The sequence below is a fragment of the Jaculus jaculus genome, chromosome X (assembly GCF_020740685.1).
Source record: "Jaculus jaculus isolate mJacJac1 chromosome X, mJacJac1.mat.Y.cur, whole genome shotgun sequence".
Classification (NCBI taxonomy): Eukaryota; Metazoa; Chordata; class Mammalia; order Rodentia; family Dipodidae; genus Jaculus; species Jaculus jaculus.
Genome location: NC_059125.1, coordinates 76,334,300 through 76,352,737, shown reverse-complemented (window position 1 = coordinate 76,352,737; position 18,438 = coordinate 76,334,300). Strand labels below are relative to the sequence as shown.

Genomic DNA, 18,438 nt, shown 5'->3' with positions numbered 1-18,438 from the left:
AATCATGTCATCTAAAGTTTAAAGTATCTCTTATAAGCTTTGCCATATTTTGTAACTTTAACAACCTATCAGTAAAATTTGATAATGTTATTTTATCATTAGAATTTTCCCAAATATTTTGTGGTTTCCTTATCTAAAAATTGAAATAAAGGTTTGTTTCTAGTAGTTTTCCTCATCTTTATGAATTATAGTCATAAAATAGGTTTCATAAATGTTTATACTAATATACTTCAATACTTGTAAAAATTATTCCACATGCACACAACAAAAATGTAGAAGGCAAACTCATTAGATTATAAATATATTTCTTACTCCACATTTATATATTTTCTATCACCTTTATACCAAAAACCAAGTTAAAAAGTTAGCTCTGAAGCTGCTGATAAAGAGGGGAAAAAACTTGATTAGATTAAAATAATAACCTAAAACATATTATAACAGAATCCAAAAATACTATAGACCAAATTGTCTCTGGGGACCAAATAATTTATCATTGTTCCCTTGAAATTGCTAATAAAAATTAATTACACAGAAGTCCCTATTTATAAGGAAATCATCAAAATTGTAATAAAATGACAATCATTTACTTTTAGAATAAAACTTAGAGATTTATTCAAGAATATGTAAATTAATTATTCAAGGAGGAATAATTTCTTGTATGCAAAATGGTTCACTTGAGGAATGACCATTTGTGTGAGAGGAAAAGGGTGTAAAGGAGAGGAAAAATTAGAGAGAAAGAGGGAGAGAGAGAAAAACAGGTTTTCCTATCTAACTTGTTTTTTTTTAATGGAAGTGTATTTGAAAACTAACAAATGAATTTGATGGTCTCCATCAAAAGTTCCTAGTTTGTATATTACCAAAATGCTCTGTGGTGGAAATAAAATTTCTTTACTTTTCTTGAAACCCAAAATTGCTTGTTTAATTGAAGGACGTCATTATACTTTGTGTTTTTAAGCCCATTTTTCTTCCTTAAGAAAAGCTTATCGAATGAACCAGGTTTGTAAGCACTAAATGTGAATCAGGTAGGAGTTCTCTCATGAACGTTTCTGTTCAATTGCTTGAACACAGAAGAATACTGTTCAAAGAGAAAAGAAAAGGTTCCTTTGTAAATTGCGTATCATTATCTTATTTATTGTTCCACTAAGCAACAGTTTGTCTACAAGTTGTCAGTACACATCAACTAAAGATAGCAAGCAATTTGGATTCTACAACAGAAGTGACAATAGAGTTACAGTTTCAGTCCAGAGAGCCAGCGATGCTACCGTTTAAAGTTGCATTGAGAGATTGGACCTCAACAGAAGTTCTTTGTGAAATGATAAAGTGTTGCTGTTTTAAAAAACCTTTTAGGCATTTTTATCAGGGGATGGTGATTCCATGGTTTGTTTACCAATTCCATGTACATAATGTGTAGTTCACTGAGATGTTCTACAATGTTACACAATAGATGGAATACACAATAAGAAAAAATAATTTGTATATATTAAGTATTTTTTTACTTAAAACATTAAACAAAAGTTGCTTCTTATGTGCAAATAAGCACATATTTTCCAGTGTACTTCTAAACTATGATTTGAAGAAGATTACAACAAGGAACTGGCCATTATCATTTAAGCAATTACCTTTTAGAACAAATGGGTTCCTTCCAATTGCTCTGCCTGGGGCGGAGGAACCCAACACATCCTAAGGACTTCCACACCAACCCCTACTCCAGCCCCAGCCCCAGCATTCCAAGTCCCACATTATCCTCTGCAGGTAACCCAAGAGAAAATCTCTACTTTCCTGTATTGTGCATCTCAAGGAGCTTTGCGCAGCAGGCATGAACCCAAGTCCGCACACGCGCTAGCACGACACACACACACATTCACCAACAAGCTTCTCACACACTCTAACAACAAACACACAGGGTGGGGATAAAATCACCCTCTGGGATGGATTCTAGACTTCCGACCCCCTGCATCCCTAAGTGCTGTGTTCCAGGTTGCCAGCTTAGGAGCCCAGTTTAAAGCTCAGCCGGCCCCCTACCACCCAACCCTGCCCCCACCCCAGAGAGAAAGACTTTGGTGTTCGCGTTGAAGAGGAAAACTATCCGACCCATATGGCCACAAAAGAGCAGGAAAGAAAACCATATAAAGTAGCAAATAACTACAAACAGCCAAAAAGCCATGCAAGATGTAGGCAAGAGGGTGGGAAGTTTCTGTAAAGGACTGGAAACTGAAGTTTCATGCGGGACTTTTACAGACTAGTGCCCTACCACAGAGCGCGAACTAGAAAGACCGGCAATTAATGAGCCCTTCTAGTCCTATTTAATTTCCCCCAGCGATTTTCAGCTCAAAGAGGCAAGACTGTGTCTCTACAAAGTTGGATGAGAGTGATGAGGCATGCAAAAGAGCTTGCAAAAGGGTAAGAGGAGCGAGGGGGTCAAGAAAAGACTGTCTCACCTGGCATTGGTGCAATCGGTGAACAAAGTTTCGAAGTCTTTTCTGGTGATGAGTTTGCAGCGGTTCACCCCAGGCTGGATGGCTCCCAGCCCGCGGAGAATCCGGACTTGCTCCACAGTACACACCACGGGGGAGATGTCCAGTCTCTTCAGCTTGGTGTACACTGTGTGCAGCCCTCCCACCAGATGCTTGAGGAAAAGATCAAATACTTGCGGCAGGCAGATCAGTTCCTGGCCGTCCATCAGAAACGAAGCCACCTTCACCCCGTGCATGTCGACCATCCGGCACTCATTGGTGGTGGTGTTACCGGTGCCAACGCTGCCACCTCCGATCCCGCCACCCCCGGCACCGCTGCTGTGACTATTAGCCATGAAACTGTTGATCATATTAGGGGTTAGACGAGGGGGCTCCCCGGGACTGGAGTACAGAGGTTCCGCCCGAAACAAGCTCCCCGGGACGCCGGCGCCGCTGGAAGTTGCGGAGATCACCGGAGGTGCGGAGACAGCCATGGTCAGTGTGTGTCTCTCTTAGGTCCTCGGGTCCTCTCAGGCTCGTCCTCACTCCTCTGGATCCCCTCACACTCACTCTCTACTCTGGTTCGCTTACCCGGGAGCGTCTTAGCTCGCTCCCAACTGTTCTCAAGTCTGAAGCAGCCTGGCTCCCGCTCAAGCTCACCCACCACCCTACAAACAGTGAACAGCCTCGACCCGCGGCGCCCGAGACCCCACCCCCACCACACCCCCTCCGAGACTGGCGCGCCCCCCAGCCAATGGGCCCCACCCCCTTGGTGACCGAGCGCGCCCAATGGCTGCCGCTGGCGAGGAGGTGGAGACTCCCCGGCCTGCCACTGCCTACCTGAGGCCGAGAGGGGCTTTCCAGTTGAATGGAGGTGGAGCGGGAGAAGGGGGCAGTGTGGTGCTTCGGTTTTGGGCCTCGCGAACAGAGGAGACACAGGCAGTTGTCACCCAGAGCTCTCATCGTGGACTACGCTGATAAACCCATCCTCTAGGAACACAATGCGGGACTCTGGAGCGAATCTATGCGCGCGCGTAAACACACACACAGGGGCTCAGTCGAGGAAAGTGAGATAGCAACTACTATTCTACTTCTCCGTCACTCCCAAACTCTGCAGGGCTACAAGGTGGCTTCGTCCAGCTTCAAGGAGGAAGACTCCAGGGAGTTCCGAAGTAAACAGCTCAGCTTTTCCCCTTGCACCTAGGGCGCTTGTAATATCTCCCTGACACAGCGCACACAGCAGTGGAACACCAGGATCTCCCGCTCCAATCAGAATGGCTCCTACTTACTGACATTCCTCAAGTCTGAAAATCCAGTTAAAACAGCGACACTTGTTTGTGGATGTCCTCACTTTACAGCATTTCTTCTACTGTCCTGGAACAGACTTGGCTTTCTAGGTCTGCTTTCCTTACTCTGGAAGTGGCGCTGCCCAATCCCTAGGTAAAAGTCATAGAAATGTTAATGACTGAAAACAGTCAGTACATAATGCGACAGAGGGATGAGTGTTTGCATTCTTCATCGTGGAGTTTTGCTTCGAAGTTCTAGTGCGTGGTCCAGGTATATATCCTAAACAATTCTAAATGATAGCTAGATTCTTCCCCTACTTATTAAATGAACCATACCTGCTACAAGAACTCACAATGAAAACAAATATCTAATGTATTCCTCAGAAAAATGCATGGTCTTTTCCACAATGCATATGGTAGTTAAATCGCCTTATCTAAGTTGTTTTCAGGCTCCTTATCAAGGTTTCATACTCTGAAAGCGACGTATTTCCTTTTGTTATTTTCTCCTCTAGAACCTGGTAGTTCTTCACATAGTGAAATTCAGGCTTCATTTATTTACAGAACTTTATTACCTATGTATCAAAAGCAACTTCTGTGATGTTCCTCCAGAATAGAAACAATTTTTAAAACTAAATTTTGTTTACTAGTTATACTTAGCAGTATCCCAAGAAAAGGGGCTGTGTTCTTTATGCACACTTCATTACTCATAAATATTCCAAGTTAGATTCGTCTTGCTCTTTCAAAGGCCATTTTCCTTCAGCAATTTCATCAGCGCAGTATTTACACCTTCCATCTGAAACTCTTCATATTATTTAACTTCAGACTGCATGAGGTTAAAATGCTAAGAACTCATGACGATAGTTATATTTGGAATTCAACAGTAACTCTAGCAAAATACAATGGAACATAGTCACAAACCATTTTTAAAAGGCATCAAATTGTTCTTGCTCCTTTGGTAGAGTGGGGGGAAAATAAATAGGCATTGTAAAGACACAGCAGAAAAAGTTTCAACAGCATATAGAGATTTGCAAATGACATTAAAATGACATATGTAGGAATATTTGTATTTACTAGTGTTTTTACTTTCAAAAATCCCAAATATGTACAACAGATGTTTTGGCAGAAGGGACCATTAAAATGAGTTGAAAAAAACTTACCTCTAATAATGTACTATAATTTAAAATAATCACAGGTTAATAAGTATGATGTAAAGGAAAGGTGAATTTGAAATGATTCTAATTACATTAAAAAGTCCAAAGGCATACTGAGTGTGGTGGTCCTCATCTTTAATCCCATCCCTGGAGTGGGGGGGAGGGCACAGGTAAGAGGATGGCAGTGAGTTTCAGGCCAACCTGGGACATACAGTAAATTCCCAGTCAAGTCAGCCTGGGCCAAAGTGAGACTCTACCTCTGAAACAAACAACCAAAAAATAAAAAGTACTAAGGCCAAATAGCTTCCTTTATAAAGACCTTTTATTAGAGTGCTTTGGAGTTGCTAGCAACAAGACAGTACACAGATGTTTTGCTGTTTCATATTTAAGAATTTCTGAAGTACAAAATAAAAAGGTGGACTGTTAATCTAGGTTGCAATTGTTACTGGAAAACACACATGTTTGATAATGCCAGAAGTGACATGACTTAAATGAAATATTTCTAATGTGATCTATTGGTCCATAGTATATTGTAATTATTATCTGCAATTGAGGATCAAATTCTAGTAGAAATGCTAGGTATTCTAATTGCCTATGATCATTGAAGGGTTAACCTCCATTGAAAGCTTTCAATACAACAAACACCCTTGCAATACTACAGAAATAAGCTTGGTAATTTTCTTAAGTGTTACTTGTAATTTAAAGCTATAGTCATCTACATTTAAAATTCTAGGTATCGTTACCTTAGGTTGCTTGATCTTTTGATTTCATTATTTGTATTATTTTAATCTATGCTTTGAGACCAATACAATCAAATTTCATGCAGAGAGTTTTTTTTAACACTTTTTGACTTTAATGTCATCCATAAACCAAACATATTTCTAAATAACCTGGATTATACAAGGTCAGCAGAAGCCTAACATGTCAACACATGTAAGTTTGGAATTACATAGAGCAATATAAAATCATAAGTCTGTAGTAAACAGAGGACCCTTGGGAGATTAGAAGCACTGCATTAAAACTAAGAAAACAAAAACAAAAATCTAAGAAAACATTTGAGTTCTGTGAATAAATACCAGACAAGAGCCAGCCACCAAAGCAAATATGAATAAAATTGGTACAAGTAGATCTCATATCCCATCTGAAAAAGAAGTTCTAGATCCCACTTATTTCAGTAAAATAATTTGAGGCCTAAGTGTAGTTTCTCATGCTATAAATTTCCTGTCTGTAATTAGTAATTTCCATTTTCTACTAATTCACAAGCTATGTGGAAATGAGGGTACTCATCTGTGACCACAGGCAAAATATTTGAATATCTATATATGCATATATACATATATGCAAGCTGTGGTAACACTGCAATATATTCATTACTATTTGGAGAGGCTGGTATTTAGAAAGAACATTCAAGTGCATCCCAAGGTAATAAATTACATTATTTGAAACTCTTAGCCAACTGAGGTTACAACCTCTAATATGGCTTCTAATAATAGCCTTCCAAGTGCTCTTTAAGGTTCATTTTTAGGAAAAGAATAAAAAGAAATTGATTGGGCAAGGCAATAAATATGAAATGAAAGCATTCATATAACTGTAGATTTAATTGGCTAAAGCCTATAGGTATACCACACTCAATGTATTCCTAGAAAATGGGCCATAAAATGATCTTCTATGGTGTTTTCATTCGTTCTCTCTCCCTCTACACACACACACACACACACACACACACACACACACACACACACACACACACATATATATATATACACATATATATGCATATATATATATACATATATACATACATATACATATATGTGTGTGTTTGTGTATAGCAATGTTAAATTGAAGATGAATTCCAAGGTAGGTGACAGTTAAAAGGGGGACCATTGGAATGAAAGAATTGGTCAAAAACCCAAGAAGTAAGAGTTTTAATCAGATACTTAAAGAAAAACTGAATATGTTTGTAACTGAAAGGCAAAAACATAAACACTCAATGAAATCATAAAATAAGCCTTTAGCAACATTTAATATAAGATACCACATACTACACGGTCCTAAAGGAGATGGGTCTTCTTTCAATTTAAATACCATCTATGCTTCTCAACAGTTTTGTCTCCTTTCAAATATTCTGCTTTTGACCATTTAAATTGGAACCATTGGAACTTCAGCTGGACTCCCACTGCTACTAGATAGGCCTTTATCCATTTTCCACACTCCCTATAGAAGTTCCTGGAACAGTTAGTTACTCCATACTTTTCTACTCTTTGCAAGCCACAATCTCCTTCATTCTCATCAGCTGCTGCCTTCCACTTCTCTGCAATTTTCTCACAAAGTAATTGGATAGGAGTTTCTATGCCCTTCTTCTCTCTTCTGAATAAAGATTTTTTTTTTTTAATCTTCTCACAGTCCCCTCATCCCTCAAAAAGTGAAAACTTCGGCCACAGACTTCCATGATATTTGGGACCCCTATTGCCTCCTTCATGCCATGAATCTTTCAGTTTTATTCCCTGGTCTCTTTTATATCTGTACTCTCTGTCAGCTTGCTCTTATCCTTTATATTATTAAAAAATGTAAGGCATTTAATGGATATAAAAAAAATTACCCCTCAACTTTCACCAGTAATTCTCCATGTATAGGCCCTGGACCACCAGCATCAGCATTAATTTAGGTACTTTATGGAAATGTAAACTGTTTTGCCATACTCAGGTCCTATTGAATCAGAATCCCTGATGTGTGCAGCCCAGCGGTTTGTTTCAATGAGATCTATAGACGACTCTCATGCAGGGGTTCAACAACAACCTTAGTGAACAATTGAAAACTTTTGAGAAAATTCACTCGAAGGCAAGAAGATCTCAACTTACTTCCTTTCAGCAGCCCACGTGCTAGAACCACAAGCACATGCCTCTGTTCTGAATCTTGTGATTTCTTACTTAAAACTCTATGGAATTCGAGGTCTCCAAGTGGATATTTCCTATAATCACCTCAAACTTGACTTATTCAAAGCTGATTATCAAGTACATAGCAGATAGACAACCCTGATATAAATATTTGTTACAAGTTTGTGTGTCAATTTGGTTGTAGATAAATATATAGATGTATATCTGGTTGGCCTCACAATTTTTTATTCCCTTGCCCCAGTCACCTAAGTCCTAGACTTAAAGGTATGTGCTACCATGCTTGAACATTTCTGATATTATTAAATGATATTATTAATTTCCCCATACAAGTACTAAAAGCAGAAACTTGGGGGACTTCTTTGATTTCGCTACATGTTATACCCGTATACAACTATTCACTTGTAAATTCACACTCAGCAATTTCTATCCTCCAATTTATTTCTATTTGTAGTACTAGAAACTAGGTATGTCAATTGTGTTTTTGTATCATTACAATAATTGTCTCTCCACTTCACTATTTTCAGTACTTTTTAGCATCTCTTTCCAAACTTGCTAGGATATGAGGTTATTTCCTTTCCTTTCCTTCCTTCCTTTTTTTTTTTTTTTTTTTTTTTTTAGATCTCCCTATTCAACCAAGACTGGGATCCCACTGTATCAGCCTCCTAAGTACTAGGATGACAAGCATGTGTCATTGTGCTGAACCTGGTTATTTCTTTCTAAAACTTCACTGTACTTTTTTTGTTTGACTTTGTTTTACAAGATAGGGTCTCAGGGCTGGAGAGATGGCTTAGCAGTTAAGTGCTTGCCTGTGAAGCCTAAGGACCCCAGTTTGAGGCTCAATTCCCCAGGACCCACGTTAGCCAGATGCACAAGGGGGCACACGCATCTGGAGTTCGTTTGCAGTGGCTGGAGGCCCTGGCGCTCCCATTCTCTCTCTCTCTCTCCCTCTTTCCCTCTCTCTCTCTCATTCTCAAATGAATAAAAATGAACAATTTTTTTTTAAAAAGATAGGGTCTCAAGCCTAGGCTGACCTGGTACTCACTCTGTAGTCCTAGGCTGGCCTCAAACTCACAGTGATCCTCCCATTTCTGCCTCCTGAATGCTGATATTAAAAGCATGCTTCACCATGCCTGGCCTCCCTGTACATTTTAGAAATCTTCATTGCTACTTCATCTGGATATTGGACAAATTTCCAACTCCTAAGACTGACACTTAACTCCTTCTTTAACTTATCTTTCCATCCATTTCTCCAATAGTCCCTAAAATACTGCATGTACACTCAAAAGTGAGAATACTATTTACTATTTTTAAACCTCCTATTTTTCCGCCTTGTTGATAATTTTCATTGCGTCTATTCCTGCATAAAATATATAGTTCCACACCTGTTCATCTCCCTCCACCTAAATCCTAAACACACTTTAAAACTAAATTCTAACTGACTGCCATAAGAGCTAATGTATTCCTTTTATTCTCAGCCAGAAATGGGATCTTCCTTCTCTGGACTCTCACATTACTTTGTGACTCTCTTAAGGCATTGTTATATCTCAGTGAATTGTATCTTGCAACCTCAGATTATTTTCTAGAATAAAGTGCAGTCAGGGTAGGGATCACTTCTGTCTGAAACAATATGATATTAAAGGCAACTCATTTTATTACATTTTTCCATCCATGTTTCTGTTCATACCATTTTTTTTTTCATAGAAATTGAAGGCTTGTGTCATACATCAAGCACATCTACTATCTTCCTAGTAGCAATACATGCTTACTTCATGTCTTTTTAGCCATAAAGCATTTTAGTTAAGGTATGTATTTTTTTGTTTTTGTTTTTGTTTTATGATGTAGGGTCTTGCTGTAGCTCAGGCTGACCTGGAATTCACTATGTAGTCTCAGGGTGGCCTTGAACTCACAGCTATCCTCCTACCTCTGCCACCCAAATGCTGGGATTAAAGGAGTGCGCCACCACTGCAGTGGTTGGAGGGCCTAGGGCACCCATTCTCTCCCTCTGTCTCTGTCAAATCAATAATTAAATATTTTTTTAAAAAAAGAGATAAGTTGAAAGTTCTTCACTTGATGAAGAAAATGTGTTGTGGGCTATAGCAAGATGCACACTATAAAACAAAAGAGTTACCACATTCATGTAACTATTGTACACTTGTAATTATTCTATTATTGTTTTTATTGATCTCTTATTATGCCTACCCTATAAGTTAAACTTTATCATAGGTTCATATGTATAAAAAGCTCAAAATATAGTATGATTCTTTGTATTATCCATATTTCAAGGAATCTTCTGGAGGTGTGGAACATATCTGTCATAAATAAAAAGGGACTACCAGATTCTATTGTGCTTGCTAACATTAACTTGAAAGAATGTATTTGTAATGAATCCATAATGAATATATTACAAAATTATAAGTGTTCCACATTCTGCATATAAAAGTATTTTCATTAACTAGTTTTAAATAAGAAAGTGGTGCTCGCTTCGGCAGCACATATACTAAAATAAGAAAATGTTTAAATTTCTGTTTGAATCTTAATTTTTCCTGTGCTACATGTTAAATTGCAGACTATGTCAATATGAACTATTTCAAATCATTGTTAGGAGATGTTCAAAACTACACAATGCTAAGATATAACTTCATTAGTTTTGTAAAAATAGTTCTCACTTGAAAGATTATATCCTGTTTTATGGGCAGGAGAGAAATAGGTACTTTTATCTGATTGGGAAAATATAAACATAAGGGTAGGGGTCCTCCCAGAAGCATAATAGTACTATACATTTATAGTATTTTGTTGTTGTTGTTTTCTTTCTGCACAGCTTGGGGGAAAGAAGCCAGAAAGGTTGTGTTATTGAAGGTATAGCTGAGTTCCCATCTATGTTTTGCTGGAATAACTCAAACAGAATGACTATGCCATTTTTACTAAACTCATTTAGATAAGTAGTTCTGGGCACTTTGTATTAAAGATGGTATAAACTCAGGGTTGGGTAAATTGTTTAAATGTACAATATTCGTAATAAAGTTACTCTATTAGCCAGCATTTACTGAAGGCTTATCTTGTAGTTTATGTATACTTTCTATGAATCCTCATATTGAGTCTTCATGCCAGCTCTGTGAAAGGAATTATTTTATTATCTTCATTTCTCAGATGAACAAACTAAGGCTTATCATGCTTAACTTAGTTTCAAAAATTTATTACTCTGTAGTACATTTTAAAATATTTAAAATTTAAATATCTGGTTATATCATTAACTATTAAGTCAGAAAAACATTTTACTTAATAGAAAATGAGACATACAATTAGAATGATATTCCCTATTGGCATTCTAGAAAATTTTATCTTTGGCTTTAAGCCATGCCATTGACACATTCTCCATATAATGACATAAGCCATAAATTGCAGGCTTAAGCTTTTTTTAAAAATGTTAACAAAATAACTTTTAAAGTTTATGTTTGTAATCCCTAAGTTCTGACATAAGAGAAAATGGCACAAAATAATATCTGCACTCACCAAAATATTGAAAAAGTTTTCACAAATTCAAAACCTGCCTTCCATTCATCAATAAAGAGCAATACTTTCTGGCAATGAGCATAAACCCAAGAGTTTAAAGTATGAGCATTTCTCATACATTTTTTTCTTTATAGCTCACTGCTTTATTAATTGATTTCTGTCTAATTAGCATTCATATAGCACAATAATCCCTTCAAATGTTTCCTTCAGGTCAAATTTGAAATAAGCAATCTTGCACAGTGTTTAGGGCAATCAAATCTGCATCCTGAATACATGGTGGTTCAAATGTAGCTGCCGTGTCTTCGGCAAAATGCTTAACCTCTTTGTGCGTCCGTTTTCGTGTGTGTGTGTGTGTGTGATGGCCTTTACTGCATGAACAAATTATATGTTAGTCCAATTTCCCTTGTGTTGTCCTCTTATATTCTCTCTCTCCTTTCCCCCTCAGTTTTCTAACTCCTAAAATTTAATAATCATAGTAGGATCTTCACTAGAGGCTTCTGTGAGATTTTAAGAGTTAGATTTCTTAGGCTAGTGCCTGCCACAGTGTTAGTGTTATTCATGTTAATATTTTGTTGGCTTGAGATATGGGGAGGGAAAGAAGCAGATAGACAGAAAGAAGGAGTGCACCAGGGCTTCTAGACACTGCAAGTGAACTCCAGATGCATGTGCCACGTTGTGCATCTAGTTTTACGTAGGTAGTGGGTAATCGAACCTGGGTCCTTTAGCTTTACAGGAAATTGCCTTAACCACTAAACCGTCTCTCCCACCCTTTATATTAAATTTTATCACTTACTACTGAAGATATCTTTGTATGCCCAAACTGTGACATTATCAATTGTGAATAACAATAACAATAATAACTATAATAATATTAATTAGGAGAGGTATTTGGATCCTGACTAGTGGTAATAGAAGAGGTGAATAGAGAGGAAGTAATGTCAGAAGATGCATGTTGGAATGGAGAATGGGGCCTTGAAATAGGAAAATGTAGCCCAGTCCCTAGAATCATCTGCTAGGTTGGAGGAGACATACAGGAAAAGTATATGATAGCACATTTAGGAACTCAGATAAAGATCCTCACCAAGATGTTTGTCTTTCAAGCTCTCAGGGGTCTATCCATCTCTAAGATATTTGCCTTGGGAAAACAACTCTGTGCAGCAATACCTGAAAGGCTTTGAGTATTGGAAGAGGGCCTGACACAGAGAAACAAGGTTACCACCTCCTCACATGCAAATGAACTGAATTAACAGTCCTCAGTATTGTTCATATATAAGTACAATGGCATGGCAAGTCTGATTAAATATTCTAGAGTCATTACCTCAGATTAGTATATTTAAAATCCAGTTATGGGCTGGAGAGATGGCTTAGCGGTTAAGCGCTTGCCTGTGAAGCCTAAGGACCCCGGTTCGAGGCTCGGTTCCCCAGGTCCCACGTTAGCCAGATGCACAAGGGGGCGCACGCGTCTGGAGTTCGTTTGCAGAGGCTGGAAGCCCTGGCGCGCCCATTCTCTCTCTCTCCCTCTATCTGTCTTTCTCTCTGTGTCTGTCACTCTCAAATAAATAAATAAATAAATATTAAAATCCAATTATAAGAGCACTGTATATGCAAGAATGCCTTCAATTTTTCTAACTGTGGATTCCTAACATTGTATGATCTTTAAACATGGCATCTATTAAAGACTGATGAACTACTGAGAACCCAGACTGTACCAGCTTTGGTTCCCTATAGATTTGTATGCACAGTTAAAAATCCAAATAGATTTTTTAGGGGGGTAGCCAGGTTATAGTTGTTTGCCTAACATAATTAAGACCCTATATTTGAACCCCCAAATCAAAGAAAAACATTGTTAAGTTTTTGAAGGATAAACTGACAACATGAGGTGTAGTCAACAATCAGGTATTCAGGTTCACAATGGAGGTAAGCTCTTTTCTGGTGAAATATGTTCCTGGAAAATTAGACTTCAAATTCCTTAAAATAACTTAAAACTCAAGTAAAATGTCTAGCTTATTCTGAATGTATATGTAGTGCTTTCGTTATGTCTTATGACATCCCTGGGGTCACTGATAGGTAGTTTAAAATAAGCAAGATGTGAAATTCTGGAATAGAGCTAACATCATAGACATAATAGAATAAGGAATTTTCTCTGTAAATTTCCACTTGCACATTAGTTTTTACCAGTTCCTACTTGGGAATTCTCCTCAATGACATACTTGAGACTCCCTCAAGATACAGGCAAAAAAGTCAGGAGACAAATGTAATCTATCAGAGAGAGCCTGTATTCAAAATCCCTCATTCTCTTCTATCCAGTTACTAGTAATTCAGTCACCTCCACAAAGTGAATAAATCTATCTGTAGAAAGTAATCAAGCCATTTATATGCTGGGTCTATGAAAAAAAAATCTCAATTTTCAGTATCCAAGTTATACATACTACACAGATTTTTTTAATTTGTTTTTGTTTTTCAAGGTAGACTCTCACTCTAGACCAAATTGACCTGGAATTCACTATGTAGTCTCACACTGGCCTCAAACTCACAGTGATCCTCCCAAGTGCTGGGATTAAAGGCATGCGCCACCATACCCAGAGAGAATATTTCTTGACATATAATTAGACCAAGCACTGAAGTGCTACTGTTAATATTAGTAATAGATTGCAAAGTAAAAGAGAACTTGGTGTATATAAACTATATTTAAGTGGAATTTTCTAATAATGTATACATAATCCAGGTTTCTATAGGAAATATATTACAGTTTATATAAGATGTGAAAACTAACAGAAATAAGATGCCAAGAAAAATGTTCAGTTTTGCTGGGGGTGGTGGCATACACCTTTAAACACAGCACTTGGGAGGCTGAGGTAAGAGGATTGCTGTGAGTTTGAGGCCAGCCTGAGACTACATAGTGAATTCTCAGACTGGACTAGAGTGAGATCAAACCTCACAAAAAAATGGTTAGTTAAATAATATAGACCTGATTGTTGTACCTTACAGTTATGTGTGAGTTATAAGTACAAAAATAAGAAGAAAAAATGATAAGTGATGGTATAATTCCCCTCTACCATTTTGCCAGCTGGAATGCTGCTTTATTTGCTTATACTTGGAGACTATCCACTGTTTGCTTCTAAAAGTGATTGTGGAAATAATTTCCTCTGAGGACTAAAAAGAAAAGCATGGCTTTTGGTAAAATATTAGAATCAATTTAATTTGCCCTGGCATTACTAACAATGGGATCAAAGCCAATTTAATGGAAATCTTCAAGATAAAAGAAATAGCATCTTACATTGTAAGAAAGAAATTAGTTCCTTGCTAAATCTAATGCCCTTCACTAAACAAAATGAGTTGATTTTTAAAAAATTCATTTATGGGCCAGGTTGAAACAGATACCAAATCAATGTACCACTTGGGGCCTATAGGAAGTATAAACTATGGATATGTGGTATAGCAATTCTGAGTAATGGAATTTGTTTCCTTTTAAACTCTCTTATTCTAAACATCTGGCTTACTCTGATATACACCATAGGCAGATTTACTGAGCCATCATATTTTCTTCTCCACAAATAAATAACCTCTACTCTAGTCAAGCATTTATACTTGATATCCAAAAAGTCAACATTTTCTAACAGTTTTATATGTTGTTCCTCTGTCTAAGATCCCACTTCTCAAAAGGTCTCTCAGCTTATGAAAAGCTATCCTCCAAAATGTTTGTTTTACAGCTTTGCTGACTGCTACATGCAGACATGACACTACCTTCCATAGAAACATAGAGCATACATTTCTAATATAAAAAATAGTATCTATTTGCTTCAGAATAAGATTTTAAACAGCAAATGTTTGTTTTTAAATAAAACCGATAATTAAAATGTCTGCATATCTACAGAAAAATTAACCTCTCTTCTGCATAATTAAGTGCATGGTATTAATATGTGCATAATGCAAAATCAATAAATAATTAATTACCACTGATTGTAATTGAATGGCTTCATAATTTTATTGTCAGCCATGATAAATAATCAGTATACTTATACTGCACTAAATTAATTAGTGTGTCATTTCTATTACATACATCAGCAGTGCTGTAATGCAATGACATCTGTTCTTAATGCTTTAATGATGGGATGTCCCTTATTAAGCAAAGGAAAGAGGTACCTAAGATATTTTCAGTCATTGACAATTATGTCCTAACAAAAGCATTTATTAGGCATTATAATTTTTTACAATTAATACATTTTAGACTACTGTAATTTTTTAGTAACAATATTCTGGTAAAATACCCATTCTTTCTCCATAAATAAACTTTCCCTGTATTGCTTTGTCATACTGAATGATTATCAATTATTAGTGATAGGCTATTCCTTAGAAGTTACAGATAGAAAAGAAGTAAAAATGGTATAGTTAGGCCATAAAATGGCAATTGTGATTTTGTGATGAAGACCAATTTATATTACTCTAACCACATTTTGTAATGAATAATTTCACAAAAGTCAGATTCATTTATATTCTGAATAAACAATACAAAGAATTAAGACATTTTCATATAGAATTATATGTTACAGTCAACTAAACAGCACATTTAGAAAGTGACTAAAATGTTCTTAACTAAGGTAGACTTGAGAGATTTAGTAAATAAAACTACAAGATACAACATTTGAGACAAATTGTTCATTGCTGATCTGAAATTTAAATTTAACCAGGGCACTTGTTTCTGTATTGCGAATTCTAATAAGGCTAGCTTAGTGAGATGATAGAAAGTTTCCCAGGACAGACAATTCTTGAGTCTTGTTGGGAAGAACTGATTTAACTTAACTTAGTAGTAGTAGGGAAAGGTTTAAGGCATTGGAGGACTTGTGGATGAAGTATGCAGTTAGTAGTAAATGTGGCTGATGAATTGGAGTGCAAAAAAATCGTGAGAGAACGGGGTGAGCCCTTCACTTTATCTTCTAAATCCTTCAAAATGATAAACATAAAAGGTATGTGTTTTTACTTAAGCCTCCAACTTTAATTGTTGTGTCCACACTGAAATCTGGCAAGAACAAATATCACTGATATTTTTAAGCCAAAAGTACAAAAAGCCTAGGAATATGCCCAAAGAATTCTCTTCTACAGAGATATTTGCTTATCCATGTTTATTACTGTTCTATTCACAAGAGTGTAGAATAGGAATCAGCCTACATACCCATCAAATGATGAATGGATTATGAAAATGTGGTATCTATAAACAGTAGGATTCTATTCAAGCATAAAGAAAAATGAAATTATGATATTTGCTATTAAATGTCTTGCTTTCATATTAAAATTATGTGATGTGGCTCTCCATTGACAAAAGTGCTGTGACCATTATTAACAAGATTTCATAGATCACTGTGACTGAAATACACATGCTGTCTATAGCCATACCACCCTGAATGCACCTGATCTCAAATAAAATACACATATTAGGTCTATATATACAAGATGGATAACAAAACAATAATTATGTTTCATGTGGCATTTTCACCTTGTTTCTATTCTTCATTTGGCTCTAATTTCAATTCTTTTGTAATCATGGATCATGTTCTCAATGCAAATTTTTAAAAATTCACACATAAATACAAACATATACTTCCTTCCATCATAAACACAAATTCTTTCTAGGGCCACTAATAAAATCTCAATCGTAGCTAATAAATATCTGTATACTTAAGTCAAAAAAATAAGAATTTCCATTTAATTGATTTTTCTACATGAGACATATCCTGTATCATACTATAGTGACAGGACTAATACTTCTAGTTTTCAAACCTTAAATGCCACATTGAAAAAAGAAAGCAAAAATAAGAAGATAAAGTATTGGAGAAAACCTTGTAGTCTACAAATACCTGCCAGGCCATTGCTAGACTACAAATTAAGATCTTAAGCTCTCAAATAAATTGGGCTTCTTCCAAGTTTCTTGCATATTATACTTTTATTTGTGATGAAAATACAAACTATACAGATTATGTATTCCTTTGAATCTTAAACTTACTGAATTGTTATGTAAAATTATTTATTTTGTTACCTTGCCAATTGTTTTCCATAATAATAATTTGCTATTTTTTGTAATATGTACTGTCATCTGCAGCTCTTATCTTGAGAAGTTTCAGTGAGTGCATGTTCCTGAGATGTTATCATAAATGATTTCCTTGTATTCATGGCTACATAAATATTGCCTGGGAAGGAAAAATGTTAACATTTGGTCAAAATATTTTAGAATTCCTTAAGAAATAGGGTATTAAATGAGTTCTCCTACATATATCTGTATAAGCCAGCTGTGAATGAGCTAGGAACAATTGTTTATTTTTTTTAACAGTGCCCTCCTATCATCTTTCAGGGTCACACACATAGTAACCTCAGTCTGGAAAGTGACCTCTTGTTTAATCTAGGAAACACAGAAATTACAGAATTTCAGTTTATCTTCTTAAGAATCAAATGCAGGCCTATTGAAAACAAATGGGGACATGCACATATATATTCGTGTTTTTTTTAATGAATTACTATTTTGTTTCAAACAGTACCTATTTAAAAGTTAACTAAGGTCTAGTGATATATAGCTTAGCATTGGATCACATATCTAGAATGTATAGAACACTGGATTCAATCCCCTTTATCAAAAAAAAATGTCATCAGTTTAGCATTTTTAAAATACAATGAATTATATAACATGTTTCGAACTAATTCACCAGGAACAGGATGAAAATATCTACCATGGGCACCAAACATGCCAGACAATTTAATCACTTCATCCAGTTAAAGAATTGCCAGGGTGCTTAGGCAATTCTTTTGTCTCTGCCAATAAGGAAAATCCTTAAATATGAATGGGGAGGTTCTGGGTCTCTAGGTTAGCAACCACTTTTCATTTCCCAGAGTGACTGGAACCCAATCTCATTAATCTATGTCTTGTAAAAAGTTATAGAAGGTCACATGAAAATGTGTGCAAACAACGGTTTCTCCATCTGGGTGAAAACTGGAAACAAAAGTAACAGCAAATTTCTGAGGCTTGTATCTTTCATAATTTAATAGCAGTCTAAAATTTAAGAAAGGAATAGTGCTATGACCATACAAGAATAATAAAACTGGTAGGATTAAATTTAGCTACTGCCTTAGAATTCAACATCTGTTAATTGATTGG

The 18,438-nt window shown here is 36.3% G+C and overlaps 1 protein-coding gene across 5 annotated transcripts in view; it reads right to left on the bottom strand.

The window, feature by feature from the left end:
- The window catches only part of Dach2 (dachshund family transcription factor 2), a 556,554-nt gene extending 553,446 nt beyond the window's left edge, over positions 1–3,108 (bottom strand). For all 5 annotated transcript variants that reach the window (XM_045140992.1, XM_045140993.1, XM_045140996.1 and 2 more), the window contains exon 1: positions 2,439–3,108. In XM_045140992.1, coding sequence (XP_044996927.1) covers positions 2,439–2,947 — 509 coding nt within the window. In that variant the 5' untranslated portion in view covers positions 2,948–3,108. The remainder of the gene's footprint in view (positions 1–2,438) is intronic.
- Between the last annotated feature and the right edge of the window lie 15,330 nt (positions 3,109–18,438).